Genomic DNA, 16787 nt, shown 5'->3' with positions numbered 1-16787 from the left:
TGATGGACATTACAAATAACTACTTAGCAAAGAGCTCTTCCATCTACAAGATGCTTTCCTATGGTAAATACTTCATGTTTGTTCTGTCCCAAGCTCTCCCCACTTCAGTCCTGGGAGGAGTCCATTTTACAAATGAGAATCAGAAGGTATGTGAACCTACCTATGGTCGTGAACGCAAGTTCCTGCATCCTGAAGCTGCCAGCAACATAACAGACTCAAGAAATGGGCATCTTTCATGATGCTTGCTTTGGCAGAGTCTGCCCTGAGGTATGGGTATGGTGTTAAGAGCCACTTAATACCTTTCTGGACACCATCCTGGAAACACTGCCAAAGGTCTCAGCCTGAGCCCCTGCTCCACTTCTCAGGCCTTCAGGACATGGATGACTTTACCGGCCTCTACTTCCTGTTCTTGGTGGGCATCTGGTTCCCACTCAGGGCAGAACTGGATGACTTTAAAAATAACTGCAGGGTAGAGAGAGGGGATTGACTGCATAAGAGAACATTTGTTTTTATCATGGTTGTGGCAGCTACATTTTCCAAAACCCTTTAAATTATATACCTAATTGGTATTTTATTGTATGTAAATTATAGCTCAATAAAGCTGATTTTTAAAAACTCATACAGTTCAGATATGTACATTCATTGTATGTAAATTCTTCATCAGAAGAAAAACTAAACAATTGTTGAAGTCTAATTAAATATACTAAAGGATTTAGGGTAAAGTATCTTGATGTCTGGTTTACTTTGAAATGCATTTAAATAAGGTAAATTAATGGGTGGATAACTATATGATAAAACAAGTATAGAAAAATTTAATTGAGGGCCTCCCCTGGTGGCGCAGTGGTTAAGCGCTGGGCTGCAAAGCTGCCCGCAGCCTCTGCAGTGCCGGTTCGATCCCCGGCCGCCGGCAAGGGTCCCACTTGGCGCGACAGACCTCTCCTGCCACCCGCTGCTCCCCTCAGCAGTGTATTTCAATCAGTCTGCCTGTTCTGTTCCCCGCTCTGGCTCTGGTGAATTCTCTCACCCTCCCACGCTTCTGACTGTACCCAGTGCTTGTATAAATAAATAAATAAATCTTTAAAAAAAGAAAAATTTAATTGAACAATTTAGGTTGCCACTGATAAGGACTGGTAAGTCCTCTCAATTTTGGTATCTGTTTGAAAATCCCATTATAAAATAACTTCAAGCTTGGGTAGGGCCAAACTGCTCCAATTTAGCCAACTCTTCACAAAAAGTATAAGCTCTCAAAAAAAAAAAAATGCTTTAAAAACCTACCAGTGTAAAGACCAAAAGCAGGTAGAAATGGGGGGGAGGCAAGAACTGGAAGCAGTACACCACTCTGCGTTTCCTGTTTCATTTTGATCTGTTTTGACCACATTTGGTCTGAGGTCAAGTCTCTCTACTAGTCAGGACAGGGAAATGTCTAGTGGAAAATCTACAACATTGCTGGCTTAGAGACCCAGAGTACAGGATGTGGATCAACACAGACTCTGAAGATAGAAATAACAGAAATGAGAAAGTAAGTCCAGGGGGCTCTCCCAAATTCTCGATATAAAATCTGCTCAGCTGTCTGGCTGACAACTGAGCTGTGCATGTACAGCTAAATCGAAAAGAACCAAACTAAAAGCTACTTTCCACTTGCAGGGGAGACAGTTCTGCAGTTGAGTTCAGCCAAGTTAACTGCCTGTTTAAAAATAATAAATTATTCTCCAAAGAACATAACAGAATCTAGAGTTTCCACATGTCATAAATTATACATCAATTATAATGTCCGTGATATAATGCAAAGTTAATGTACAAATAAACAGAAAATCATGGTTTATTCTCAAATGAAAAGGTAAGTCCAAAGAATTTCCATTCAGATCTTAAGGGAGTTGTTAAAATTATGTCCAAGGATGTAAAGTTTCCATCAGTAAATCTCATCAGAGGAATAGAAATTATTTCTAATGAACAAATGGAAATTTTAGAGCTGAAAAAATACATCTGAAATTAAAATCCTCACTGGAGGACTTCACAGCAGAAGACTGAAAAACTCTCTTCAACTGCCTTGACCTACTTGACATTTATGGAATACTACACCCCTTTCCTGGGTAGTACATACATTTCAAATGTTTATGGTCCAGCCACTAAGACAGATCATATGCTGGACCATAAAACAAGTCTCAGTAGATTTAGAAAGATTAAAACATTGAATATAGCTCTCTGACCATGCTAAAAATGTTAGAAATAATTTGTCTAAAAAACAGATATTTGTAATTAAGCAACATACTTCTGAATAACTCATGATCAATGAAGACAAATTAGAAAATATTCTGAACAAAATGATATGAAAATAGCACATACTAAAAATTTGAGGATGCGACTAATAAAAATTTATAACTTTAATTTTTTTTTTTTTTTTTTGCATAGAACTGGAGTGTAGTAGGCCAGAGGTGCGGGGAGTAAGAGGATTCACCAGAGATAGAGTGGGAAGCAGAAAAGACAGATTTACTGAAATACACTGCTAAGGGGAGCAGCAGGTAAGACAGGAAGGGTCTGCTGTGCCATGTGGGTAGCTCCCTGGCCAGGGATCAAATTCAGGCTGCCGCAATGATAGCATGGAGACTTAACCCCTAGGCCACCAGGGAATCTCCCTATAATTTTAAAATTCTAACAGTCAAAAAGAAGATGTAAAGTTGGTGATCTAAGCATCTATCATAAGAAGTTGGAAAGAGAAACAAAGTAACCAAAGAAAGTAAAAGTAGGAAAACAGGAGTAAAATTCCAGTGGAATTTATTTCAGACATGCAAGTTTAGTTTAGAAAAACAACCAATGAAATTCAACATACTAACAAAACAAAGAAGAAAATTGTCATGGCAATAGATAGAAAAAACATTTGACAAAATTTAGCACTCATTCGTGTATCATTAAAAAAATTTCTCAGAGGGGACCTCCCAATGGCGCAAGGGGTTAAGCACCACACTATGAAGCAATCTACAGCTTCTGCAGCAATGAGTTCAATCCCCGGCCCATCAGGGAGCAACCCACATGATGCTCCCCTCAACACTGTATTTCAGTCAGTCTGCCTGTCCTGCTCCCTGCTCTGTCTCTGGTGAATCCTCTCACACACACACACACCCCTAACACCTCTGGCCTGTCCCCCAGTGCTTGTATACATGAATAAATAAATCTTTTTTAAAAATTTCTCAGAACAGGGGCCTCCCCTGGTGGTGCAGCAGTTGAGCGCTGGGCTGCGAAGCTGCCCGCAGCCTCTGCAGCGCTGGTTCGATCCCCGGCTGCTCCCGGCCACCAGAGGAGGGTCCCACATGGCGCGCAGACCTCTCCTGCCGTGCCCGCTGCTCCCCTCAGCAGTGTACCTCTGTCCTTCTGCCTGCTCTGCTCTCCGCTCTGGCTCTGGTGAATTCTCTCACCCTCCCGTGCTTCTGACTGTACCCAGTGCTTGTATTAAAAAAAAAAAAAAAAATTCTCGGAACACTAGAAACAAGAATAAAACTTCCTCAACTTAATAAAGAATGATCTATGGATAGAGTTTCCAGTGAAATCATACCTAATGGCCAAAACTGAGAATTTTTCCCTAAGATCATGAACAAGACAAAGATAGCTGCTTCCACCTCTTCTATTCAGTCTTACACTGAGGTTCTAGCCATTGCTGCAAGATAAGAAAATGAAAAAAAATAAAAGATAAATATCGGAAGGAAGAAACAAGACTATTTCAGATGACAAGAATCCACTACTATAATTATTTAGAGAATTTAGCAAGATTGTAGGTACCAAGACATTTTTCAAAAACCATTTGTATTTTACAGACTGGCAAATTTCAATATTTCATTTACAATAGTATCAAAGAGCCTAACATACTTTAGAATGAATTCATAAAGTATACACAAGATCTCTCATATGAAAATTGCTAAGAGAGAGGGCCTCCCTGGTGGTGCAGCAGTTGAGCGCTGGTTTGCGAAGCTGCCCGCAGCCTCTGCAGCACCAGTTTGATCCCGGGCTGCTCCCCGGCCACCAGAGGAGGGTCCCACATGGCGCACAGACCTCTCCTGCTGCCATCTGCTCCCCTCAGCAGTGTACTTCAGTCCTTCTGCCTGTTCTGCTCCCCGCTCTGGCTCTGGTGAATTCTCTCGCCCTCCCGCGCTTCTGACTGTACCCAGTGCTTGTATAAATAAATAAAAATAAATCTTAAAAAAAAATAGTCTTGGGCCTCCCCTGGTGGCGCAGCGGTTGGGCTCTGGGCTGCAAAGCTGCCCGCAGCCTTTGCAGCACCAGTTCGATCCCCGGCCACCGGCGAGGGTCCCACACGGCGTGCAGACCTCTCCTGCCACCCACTGCTCCCCTCAGCAGTGTATTTCATCACTCTGCCTGTTCTGTTCCCTGCTCTGGCACTGGTGAATTCTCTCACTGACCCGCGCTTCTGACTGTACCCAGTGCTTGTATAAATAAATAAATAAACAAACAAACCAACAAATAAATAAATCTTTAAAAAAAAAGTCTTAAAAAAAAGAAAATTGCTAAAAGTGATAATAAATGGCTATATCTTCATCATGAATTAAGATATCAGGTCTCCTCAAAACAGATCCAGCATAGCCCTCATCAAGATCTCACAAGGTTTTATTCTGATGAAATTAACCAGCTGGTTCTGTAATTTTCATGAATATGTGGACTTTTATATCCAAAGAAAATCTTAATAAAGAAGAGCAAAGTTGGAGGACTCACACTTCCTGATGTCAAAAGTGTCTATAAAGTTACTAGTAATCTAAATGGTTTGGTATAAAAGTAAATAATGAGCAAAATGCAGCTTCCTAAATTAATTTACTCATTTATTTTTTAGCAAATGGCACTGCAATACAGAATGAACCTTGACTCCGACTTCTACACCATACAGAACCATTGACTTAAAATGGATCATAGACCCAAATACAAAAGCTAAATCTATGTGACCTTGAAGGAGTTAATGATCCCTTAATACACAAAGAGCACCAAACATCAAAGAAATGATTGATAAATTGGGATTCCCCAAAATTAAAACATATCCATCAGAAAACATCTTTAAGAAAATAAGCAAGCCAGAACCTGATAGAAAATGTTTGTAAGATACTTATCTAAGGAAGGAGCAATCGCCTGGATATTTAAAGAATTCCTACAAACCAACAATAAAGAGAAACCAACTTTTAAAATTTGTAACCATTTTAAGTGGATAGTCTACAGATGGTTTACAACAGATAATTCAGCCAAATATTTAAAATATTTCAACATTAATATTCAAAAGTAATTTACAAAGATATACAAGTACATTAGTCATCAGGGAAATGCAACTAAACCACAATAGACACCATCACGCAATCCCCAGTATTTCACAGTTCAAATGACTGATTCTGCCAAATGTACTCTAGGATGTGGAGAGTCCTGATCCCTTTTACATTGTTGGAAAAGCTGATTATTTATAAAACTAAATACACACCCACCCTATGGCCCCAATGATTGCACTCCTAGGTATTTACCAAAAAGACACAGAAACATACATCCACAAACACTTGCTCAAGCATGTTCCTGACAGTTTTATTTATGATAACCAAAAATTTCTGACAGCCCTCGTTTCTATCAGTGGGAGGAGTATGAAGAAAACCATGGTATATCCAAGCAGGAAAAAAACTAGCAATAAAGAAGAACAAATGATTAAACTGGCGCCATAAGTAGATTTCAGGAACATAGTGCTTTATACAAGAGTACGTAAGGTATTCCATTTGCATGACAGTCTACAACAGACAAAACCAAGTTCTGGGCCTCCCTGGTGGTGCAAGGGGTTAAGCACCGCACTATGAAGCAGTTTGCAGCCTCTGCAACAAGAGTTCAAACCCCCGCCAGCCAGGGAGCAACCCACATGGCACAACAGACCTCTCCTGCCTTGCTGGCTGCTCCCCTCAGCAGTGTACTTCAGTCAGTCTGCCTGTTCTGTTCCCCACTGTCTCTGGTGAATCCTCTCACCCACCTACATACATCTCTGGCCTGTTCCCCAGCTCTTGTATGCATAAATAAATAAATCTTTAAAAAAAAAAAGTTCTATGAAGGCAAAGCTAACCTACAGTAGAAAAACTCAAAATGGTGACATGGGTGAGGCTCTGGGGAACTTAGATCCTCTGATGATATTTGTTGAGAGTTTGGATAGGTAGGTAGGTGTTTAATTTGCAAAGGTGTATGTCAGAACTCATCTATGGTGAATCCAAGATGTGTGTGCTTCATTCTACATTTTACTTCCCCCCGAAAAATCTGTAAATAAGTATTTAACTCTAGTTAATGATATGCAGGGAGAAGTAGGGGTGGGTGGCTGGGTGGGCGGAGTGTGTATTGATGTCTTCAACTTACTCTGAAATGCATCCAAACAATATGGGTTGGTGGCTGGAAAGAGGACACATAAATATTTAATAAACAAGTCTAGTGAAACGTTCATTGTAGAAGCTAAGTGGTGAGTAGAGGTGTTTACTGTAAAATTCTTTCAACCTGTATGTTTGAAATTTTTCACAAGTAAAAGGGGGGGTTTATTGCAGGACTCATCCCGATGGAATATTCATGCCCCTTTCGCGCTAAACCCTAAGATCTTGCCCCCAAGAAGCTGGATAAAAGCGGAGCATGGGTGGGGGGTACCCTGGTGGCACAGGCAGTAAAGTCTCAGCCCTATCACGTTATCGCCAGCCACTGCAACATAAGTTCCATCCCCAGCCAGGGAACTAACCCACATGGCGGGACAGACCTCTCCTGTCTCGCCCGCTGCTCCCCTCAGCAGTGTATTTCAGTAGATCCACCTGTTCTGTTCCCCACTCTGTCTCTGGTGAATCCTCTCACCCCTACCCCACCTCTGGCCTGTACCCCAGTTCTTGTGTACATAAACAAATAATTTTATTTTTTTACAAAAGAGCATTTGGGAGTGCATAGCTCATGTGAGAGCAGTGCTAGCAGCACCAGGGGGTCTGGCAGTGGACATATATTGGGGTCCAGAGCTGTGTGTTCTGCTCTCGATCCTGGCGAGTATAGGAAGTGGGTGAGTTCTGCGCTGGGGATCATTCTCTCCGGAGGCGAGTAAATTCTTAGTTCAAAGATGCCCACACATCCTCTCCCTTAAGTCTGCGCTCCCACCCACAGAGCTGCGATTCGGAGGGGCTCTGAGGGACTAGGTGCAAGGGTTGGGGGAGATGTGTCTCAAGGGGACGGAGCGCCCTCTTCTGGCCCGCGAGCCTACACAAATAGACCAGGCACCCGACCCCCCTTTTCAGCACCCGCTGCTCTCGCCCCGGGCCGGAGTTACGGAGCGGGGGATGAGCGGCTGAGGGCCGGACAGCTGCCGGCCGACGCTAGGTGCGGGGGGCGGCCCCTCGCGACTGGGAGGCGGGGACCGGGGTGGAGCCCCAGCCGCGGCAGCCGCCGGGCCTCACCTGTTGCAGCGTGGAGCGCGCGCACCTCCTGTTCCCAGCGCTGCCGAGCGGGCTGTGGAGCGCAGGGGGCCTGAGGGACATTCCCGACCGGGCGGCACGGAGAGGGCGCTGGCCCGGAGGTGAGACTCAAACGCGGCTGCGGCGCCGGCACCCCCCGAAAGGTGGGGTTCCGGGAGGCGGCCCCCGCGGTTTGCTGGGGAGCCTTGCTGCTGGTCGGCTTCGGCGCTGGGGAAGTACTCCATGCCCCGCCCTGTCGGCGCCAAAACCTCCAGAGCGCTCGGAGGCAGCCTAGCCTGGGTGGAGGAGATGGATCTTCGGGGTCACGGGCTCCCCTCCCGCCCCCGGCCCCCGGCTGCCGCCCCTGGAGCGGGGCTGGCGGGTGTGCGCGCCGGGCGCTGGCGGGGTGGACACGTGGGGGGCGGGAGACGCCCCCGCGCACGACCCAGGGGCCAAGGGCGTTTGGGCCGGGCCGGGCCGGGCCAGGGCGGCTGCCCGGGGGAGCTGCCCCAGACTTCCTCTGCTTCTCATTCCCGCTCCCTTTCTGTCTCCTCCTCCAGCCTGGCGGCCTGAGCTCAGCCAGGTGGGCGGGAGCCGGTGGACGCGGGGGGACCGCCGCGCGCCCCCTCTGTCGGAGAGCTCGCCCCGCCCGCCCCCGCTTCGAAGCCCGGCGGCAGGGCCGGTGACCCGGAGGCCCGAGGATCGCCGCGCCCCAGCCCTCAGCGGCTGCATTGGCGGAGGCGCCCCCAAAGCCGGCGGCGGGGAGCCCTCTTCCGCCGGAGCCGTCGGCGGCTTGAAGAGCGATGCTCAAAAAAGACACCGCGAGGCTCGGCTCCCCCGCCAGCCTCCGAGGCCCCCAGACCGTGGCCCCGCGGGAAATCCAAGTCCACCCCAGTTTGCCCTGAAGACGCGCCAGGCCCCCTCCCCACGCTGCGCGGGGCAGGGCGCGGGGGTGGAAACAGCTGCCGCGTCCTCGTGCCAAGCAGAAGCCGGCTCCGCGCCGGGTCCCTCGGCCCTTCTGCGTGCAGGAGCACTTCACCGCCGGCGGGGATGACGGCCGCAAAGCAGATTTGAAACCAGGAGTCGGCGCGGACGTGGGGAGCCGGGGACGCGGACGCGCGCGAGGCGGCGGCCCCGGAAGCCGCGCGGCCCGGGGTGGCGCCCGGTGGTCATGGGCGAGCCGGCCGCCCGGCGTCCCGGGGCCGGCTGAGCGCGGGGCCGCCCCCCACCGCTCCCGGGCCCCGGGCGAGAGGCGGCCCGCGCCGACGGCCCTCCCGCGCGGGGCTGCCCTGGGGGCCCGGCCATGGCCGGCCGGGGGTGCGGCTGCGGCTGCTGCCCGGGCCACCTGAACGAGGACAACGCGCGCTTCTTGCTGCTCGCGGCGCTCATCGTGCTCTACCTGCTGGGCGGCGCCGCCGTGTTCTCGGCGCTGGAGCTGGCGCAGGAGCGCCAGGCCAAGCAGCGCTGGGAGGAGCGCCTGGCCAACTTCAGCCGCAGCCACAACCTGAGCCGCGACGAGCTGCGCGACTTCCTCCGCCACTACGAGGAGGCCACCGAGGCCGGCATCCGCGTGGACAGCGCCCGCCCGCGCTGGGACTTCACCGGCGCCTTCTACTTCGTGGGCACGGTCGTGTCCACCATAGGTACGCGGGCCCGGGAAGGGGCAGGGGCGGTCGCGCTCGCCCTCGCGCTCGCGGGCAGGACCTTGGTCCTCGGCCCGGGGAGGTCCACCTCGGTGTGGCGCCCTGCCGCACGGATGCCAGCTGCCGCCCGGTGCACAGGTGCTGGTGCCTCCTGCTCTTTTACCTGTGGCCCACGGGCTGGCGGCGTCAGCATCAGCTGGGAGGTTGCTGGAAAGCAGAATCTCAGCCTCCCCAGATCAGGGCCAGAGTCTGCGGCTAACATAGGCCGCTGGGGATTTGGAGGAGCCTAAAGTCGAAGAAGCGCTGCTCTAGATTTTCAGTCTCCTTAAGGAAAGAGCTTGTGTTCCTGGGACTTTGGGAGAGAGCTTAAAATTAACCAGAGGAACCTATAGACATATTTGAATTCGTACCATGCCCACGGTATTGGTCAGAAGGAGAGGCCCAAAGTTTAAGGCTCTGTATAAGACTCTTGACTTCAAACAGAGAGGGAAAATCAGATTGAATATCACATAGGAAGTGAGGACGCAAAAGTGCTGTGGAAGGTGGAACTTGTTCCCTACCGGAAGGATTGAGAGAGCAGTGACCTTTCCGGGCAGAACCAGTTAGGGGTGGATATGATTTGGGTTTGGGAACTGGAGGAGAGAACTGCACTCAGGGGTCCCCTGGCAATCTGAGCTAGTTGGAGTTGTGCCTAAAAGGATGGAGGGGATCCTTTACTGCCAGACCAAGGCTTTTCTAGAGGCAATTGGGAGACATTGATAGTTTTTTTTTTAGATTTATTTATTTATTCATACAAGAGCTGGGGTACAGGCCAGAGATATGGGGGGGGGGGAGGGGGGAGAGGATCCACCAGAGACAAAGCAGGGAACAGAACAGGCAGACTGACTGAAATACACTGCTGAGGGGAGCAGTGGACGAGATAGGAGAGGTCTGCTGCGCCATGTGGGTAGCTCCCTGGCTGGCCATGGATCGAACTCATGCTGCAGGGTCTGTGGATTGCTTCATAGTGCGGTGCTCAATCCCTTGTGCCACCAGGGAGGCCCGACATTGATAGTTTTTGAGGTAGTGTGGCACAGCTACTATCCATCATACCTTCCTCATAGCAGAAGAAAAAAGATTGGCAGGCTTTGTGCCGTACTCCTAAGGATTGTTCACCATTATTAAAGTGTAATTTAGTGATGAGGGAGTTGGGAAGAGGCTGTAAAAATTCTGAGGAATGCAGAGAGGGAGAGTGGAGGAGGGGCCTTCGAAAGGCTCCAGAGCAAGGGAGTAGCTCCCAGTGATCAGAGCTAGGAGAAGCAACAGGCACGCGGCACACAGGGGTACAGGTGTTCCCCAGCCACAGCCCTGTGCTCACAGGAAGAGCTTGTCAGTGATGCAGGTGAACTTCCTCGAGGCTCCACATACTGGTGTCTGAGGTAGACATTCTGCCAGGAGAAGGGGCACATAGTATATTAGGAATCAGCCTCAGGCCTGATTAGTCAAGAAAGACTCCCCAAGATTAGCCTAGAAGTCCAGGGCTTCTTTGGCACCTAGGAGGCCAGGTGGAGAGCATTAGCCTGACTGGTCCAGGTATATGTGAAGTGCTTTGTGCTAAACTGCCCGACTTGCAGCCCCCACCCCCACTCTACCCCCATGGCCCTGCCCACCCGCCGGCCATTACAACATACCAGTACTGGACTCTGTATCTGGCAAGAAAAACAGCACTTTCTCCATAATGACCAGGACAGATCACACCACCGTGGTTCTCACTCCGACCCACATTTCCCACTGGGCTCTCATAGCAGAATTCCCTATGTTTCTCACCATGTAATTTCTGGTGTGTCAGGAGACAGTTCTAGAATTTCTCTATAAAGAGGACTTGGAGTAAACATGTTGGGAAGAGTCGCTGTGGAATTTACCTTGAATCTGCTGTTTGCATAAACAAGTACCAGGTTTTTATTTATTTATTTATTTATTTTTAAAGATTTATTCATGCATACAAGAACCGGGGTACAGGCCAGATGTGCGGGAAGGTGAGAGGATTCACCAGAGACAGAGGTGCGGGGAACAGAACAGGCAGGTGACCGAAATACACTGCTGAGGAGAGGTCTGCCACGCCATGTGGGATTCTGCCCGCCATGTCGGCCGGCCAGGATTGAATCAGCACTACAGGGGCAGCAGACAGCTTCACAGCGCTGCGCTCAACCCCCTACGCCACTAGGGGAGGCCCAACCAGGTTTTTATTTAAATGGAATATTTGGGATGGTTTTGGTGGGAGACTGGGGGACTAAATCCTCCCTCTCCCCTCACAGACCCATCCATGGAACTCCCACAGGTAGGAGGGAGCAGTGTGTGTGTAGACCGGAGAACATGGGTGCCACACGGATGGAGCATGTCACCAGTGGGCAGGTATCTGGGAACGTGATTTCTGGGCACAAATGTAACACTGCAGCCTAGTGAAATAGAAGGAAACCTGGGCTGAGATCTGGAGTTGAAGCTGTGGGTTACAACCCCTCTGTAACTTGAAAAGGTGCTGAACGGTTCTGAGATCCTTCTTCTTGCTGAGATGTCTCCAGGGAGCCCACGGTAGTGCCAACTGGCACAAGGGTAGGTTCACTATTGATTCAGGCAGATGGATAAAGAGTCCTGGAGCCCTCAATAGGCTCTTCAGGCTTTAATGCTCTCAGGGAACCATGTACACGGGCATATGAGGCAGAGAGGCTGGCATGCAAGGAGGCAGGCAGACAACCAAACTCCCAGTCCCCCACAAATCCCTACGCTCCCTCTCTGGGGTTTGTTCTCTCTCTGGTGTTGTCTCCTGGTCTCACCTCTTCTGTTATCACACCACTTATTCTGCCGCTGCTTTTAGCCCAGCATCTAGGCTCAGGTGTGCACGCTTACACATGTCCACGCACCCATACTCCAGGTGTCCACAATCAGGCACACGTACCCCAACCCACATGCCTTCTGTATTAACATGGTCAAGGCCGCAGGTGATAGCCACAGAGGCTAGTGATGCAAAAAGCCTGATTGACTCATTTACCCTACACCACCCTGGCGTCTGGCAAACAGTAGCCGTTTGGAAGTATCAGCCCTGTCTCCTCCACTCCCTCCCCTGAGCCACGCCTCTTGCAGGTTCTTGCGAGGGACAATGAGTACGTGTAAGTGGATGTTCTTTCCTATGTGGAAAGCGCCGTGCTGATATGGGCTGGGATTTGCTTTCTCATCACTAGTGTTTCCTTTTGGTTGTTTCACTGCTGTTGTGATAACGGCACCTCCTACTCTTTCTTAGGCACATACTATGACACGGGATTATTTTGCCAACACATGTTGCAACTAATGGCTGCATTATATTCAGACTTAATTTCAATCAACACAACTCCATGAAGTGGGTGTGATTATCCCCATTTCATGATGAGGAAATGAAAGCTTTGCGTTCTTTGTAAAATAAAGTATAAAGAAAAGCTACCCATCAGTAATGCCATCACCCAAGTTAACAATTGTTGGTATTTTGGTGCATTTCTCTCTAGTCTTTTTCTCCTTATGCATACACATCTACACATCTGTATTTTCTTAATTGCGATCATAGTCTCTAAATCATTTATGTCTTGAATTTTATTTATTTTTAAATATTTATGCATACAAGATCTGGGGTACAGGCCAGAGGTGCGGGGGGTGGAGGGGGAGAAGATTCACCAGAGACAGAGTGGGGAACAGAACAGGAGGAATGACTGATATACACTGCTGAGGGGAGCAGCGGGCGAGTCAGGATAGGTCTGCTGCGCCATGTTGGTAACTCCCTGGTCAGGGATCGAATTCATGCTGCCGTAGCTATGGATATCTTCATAGATTGCATCTTAACTGTTGCGCCTGTGTCTTGATTTTTAATCATAACTTTATAAGATCATATATTTCTTCTGAAAATTAGTTTCACTGTTTTAGTCTACAAAGACTTTGAGGTAACAGACAATAAGAAGGTATACAGAAAAATAATCATAAAATGTAAATAAAACTTCAGAACCAGGGGAGAGAACAGAAATAGGGAAAGCAGTTGGGATCCTTGAAAGTTGCTAGAGAAGAGCTCCATCTTAGTTTATTTCCCTCAAAAGCAGCCAAGAATTTGAGTACTGTTGACTGGCAGGTGCCAGGGATACAGACAGGTAAAGGGGGAAGTGAGACAAGGGAATTCAGTCAGTACAGGGTGTGTTATTCCCACCATGGGCAACTGGTACATAACCCCAAGTGCAAGCTTGAAAACAACACAAAGCTTGTGACCCAGAATTAGACCAGGCAACAGAACTGGGGTATTTATACACCCACACCTGTCAGTAATTGGTTAAAAGCAGCTTGGGGGATGGCGGAGCAGGGGCATATAATTCCCAAGTACTTCTGGTCTGTTTTTTCAGACAGTCCAAATCCTCTGCAAAATTATAGGCACCGACCATGAGAAATCAGCCCTGTGCACCCAGAAATGGTAGCGGGAACCCCAGGCGTGTGGGCAGAGCACCAGCAATGACTATTCAGGCTTCATATTTGTTGCAAGCCTCATTGCAGAGTAATGACCCACACTAGAATTCTTCTTGTCACAAAAAGGGAAGCATAACCTTTCGCCAGTACTTATTCCTCAAAAATATTTCCCCCTTGGGATTTTATATTGGAGACATTGCAAAGGACAATGGGTGGTATCCACAAACAGCATTTTCCTGGAAAATGCAAATTACATGCAAAAATAATTGAAACCTTTGATTTCAAAGCCAGAGCAGGGTGGAAAACAATTTGATGGTTTCTCAAAAGGTTAAACACAGAACACTATATGACCCAGCAATTCCCCTCTCAGAGTACTTATTGAAAAGAATGGAAAGCTATTTCTACATCATGGTTCATTGAAGCAGTCTCACTAGCCAAAAGGTGGAATCAACCTAAATGGGTATCATGAGCTGAAGGCAAAACAAAAGATAGTATATACATACAATGGAATACTAGTCAACCCACAAAAAGGAATGAAACTTTGATGTATGTTACATCATGGATGAACCTTAAAAACAATAAACAAACCAAACCAGATGCAGAAGGATATATATAATTCCACATACATGAGGTACTTGGAATCAGCAAATTCCATAGGGACAGAAAGAAAAGGTTACCAGGGTCTGGGAGAAAAGAAGCGTTGTTGTTTAAATGGGTGTAAGGATGATTAAAATGTTTTGGGTATAGATAATGATAGTAGTTATACAATATTGTGTGTGTGTTTACCATCATACTATAACTTATAAATGATCGATAATTATGTTACAGGTTTCCCCCACTTTCTGAAAGTAGAATGCTCCTATTTGGCATGACTTGGTAGATTATTTTTGGGGTCTGGGAATGCTTTTACCATTAATTTATATGGAAAAAGTTTTGAGCATTCCTAGATCCAAAAATAATCTGCCAAATCATACCAAATAGGAACATTCTTCTTTCAGATTGCAGGGGAAACCCTTATGTGAATTTTACCACAGTTTAAAAAGTCAGGGCAGAATTTTAAAACATGGCTCAGGGATGTTGGTTTTTTGTTGTTTTTTTTTTTTTTTTTAAGATTTCTTTATGCAAACAAGAACTGAGGTGTAGGCCAGAGGTGTTGGCGGGGGAGAGGATTCACCAAAGACAGAGTGGGGAACAGAACAGGTAGATCGACTGAAATACACTGCTGAGGAGAGCGGTAGGCAGACAGGAGAGATCTGCTGCGCTATGTGGGTAGCTCTTTGGCCGGGGATCGAACTGGTGCTACAGTGGCTGTGGATAGTTTCATAGATTACATCTTAACCCCTTGTGCCACCAGGGAAACCCAGGGATGTTGATTCTAAAAGAAGCTAAGTGTGGGCCTCCCCTGGTGGTGCAGCGGTTGAGCGCTGGGCTGCGAGGCTGCCCACAGCCTCGTTCCTCGGCCACCGGCGAGGGTCCCATCCAAAAAAAAAAAAAAAGAAGCTAAGTGATTACATTGAAACAAGAACAAATTTCGAATACTCAGAGAAGTAGATGTAGGATATACTATAGGAAATAAGGCTTGTTAGGAGTTTGTATCTGTGTTTGCTTGTGTGCTTGTAACTCAGCCTCTGCTGAAAAAGGATTAAGGTAACTTGCATATGACGTGATCAGGGTGAACTTAGGTTATGCTGGGGCACAAGCTACCCCAGAATGTCAGCAGCTTAGTAACGAGTTTACTTCTCATTCACACACAGCCCACTGCAGGTGCCAAGACTCCAGGGCTGCTGTCTCTTGTCTGGCTCAGAGTTTCAGCCTTCCTTTATCCTGTGGCTCCTCTTCATCAGGACCTGCTTCCAGAACTGCCCAGGAAGGAAAAGAGAGGGCTAAAGGAGAGTAGCCTTACAATTAAATAGCCACCACTTAGAAGTGACCCCAGTCACCTCCAACTCTTTATTTTTAAAGATTTTATTTATGCATTCAAGAACTGGGGTGCAGGCCAGAGGTGTGGGGGTGTGTGTGAGAGGATTCACCAGAGACAGAGTGGGGAGCAGAACAGGTGGATCCACCAAAACACACTGCTGAGGGGAGCAGTGGGCGAGACAGAAGTCTACTGTGACGTGTGGGCCAGCTCCCTGGCCCTCAGTGGCTGGCAACAGCCCGACAGTGCTGAGACTCTAACCCCTGTGCCACCAGGGAGGCTCCATCTCCAACTCTTCATTAGCCAAATCAAGTCACCTGGTCCCACCCAAGTTAAAGGATTTAGGAAGTCACTCTCCTCCCATGTCCAAAATGGGTAAGACTCAATATTGGTGCACAGCAGGGATATTCCCCATGCATACAGGCACTGGGAATGAATTTAAAACATTGGGGGAGATGAGACAACAAAAGGAAGACAGCATAGTCAAGCCACAAGTTGTTAATCACAGAAATAGGTATCAAAACCAGCTGTGGAATTGCTGAAGGTGAGCTTCCAATTTGGTTGTGAGTTTTCTCGTTGTCAAAATAAATAGGCAAATGGTTCCCCTATCCCAGGCCAGCTGCTTGGAAAACACCCAACTTATTCAGATTTGAATAAAAAGTTTTCCTACATATTGTCATGACAAGATAATGTGGACAAAGAATTTTCTTCCTAGCACCTGGGACACCAATATGAAAGAGAACCCTGGGGTCCTGCCTGGATGGCAGAGCCCCCTTCAAGACCAGCTGCCATTCAGCCCATGCCCCTCTGCCAGAGTCCAAAGCCACACAGGTCAACTGTGTAGCTGCTCCCTGTGTCCCATCTGGAAAGGACTTGTGGAATTCCCGCCTGATGGTTCCCAAGCTTCAGTGTCCATGAGAACTCACCTGAGCAGTGTGTGGGTCCTTTCCAAGTTTCTGATTCAGTAGACTTGCTTTTATTTTATTTTTATTTTAAATATTTATTTATTTATGCATACAAGAGCTGGGGTGCAGGCCAGAGGTGCAAGGGGTGAGAGGATTCACCACAGATAGAGCGGGGAGCAGAACAGGCAGACTGACTGAAATACACTGCTGAAGGGAGCAGTGGGCCAGACAGGAGAGGTCTGCTGTGCCATATGGGTCACCTCCCTGGCCGGGGGTGGAACTCAGCTGTAGTAGCTGCCGATAGCTTCATAGTGCTGACACTTAACCCCTTACGCCACCAGGGAGGGCCTTGACTTGCTTTCATAGAAACTTCTAGATGACTCTGATGCAAGCAGCACAGGGGGCACACTTGGGGCACGGATGTTGGATGTTAGGAGTTAGCACA

General features: G+C 48.0%; 1 protein-coding gene across 1 annotated transcript in view; it reads left to right on the top strand.

Moving 5' to 3' along the window:
• Window positions 1–8730: 8730 nt before the first annotated feature.
• KCNK13 (potassium two pore domain channel subfamily K member 13) overlaps window positions 8731–16787 on the top strand; it is a gene marked incomplete at both ends in the record, with an annotated part of 77617 nt that continues 69560 nt past the window's right edge. Inside the window, one exon of the mRNA XM_084239852.1 lies at window positions 8731–9070. Within this exon, the coding sequence (XP_084095978.1) occupies window positions 8731–9070 (340 nt within the window). The remainder of the gene's footprint in view (window positions 9071–16787) is intronic.

Source organism: Talpa europaea (genome assembly GCF_964194135.1).
Source record: "Talpa europaea genome assembly, chromosome: 8".
Classification (NCBI taxonomy): Eukaryota; Metazoa; Chordata; class Mammalia; order Eulipotyphla; family Talpidae; genus Talpa; species Talpa europaea.
Note: the sequence above shows the minus strand (reverse complement) of the source record. Positions and strands in the feature narration are given on the sequence as shown.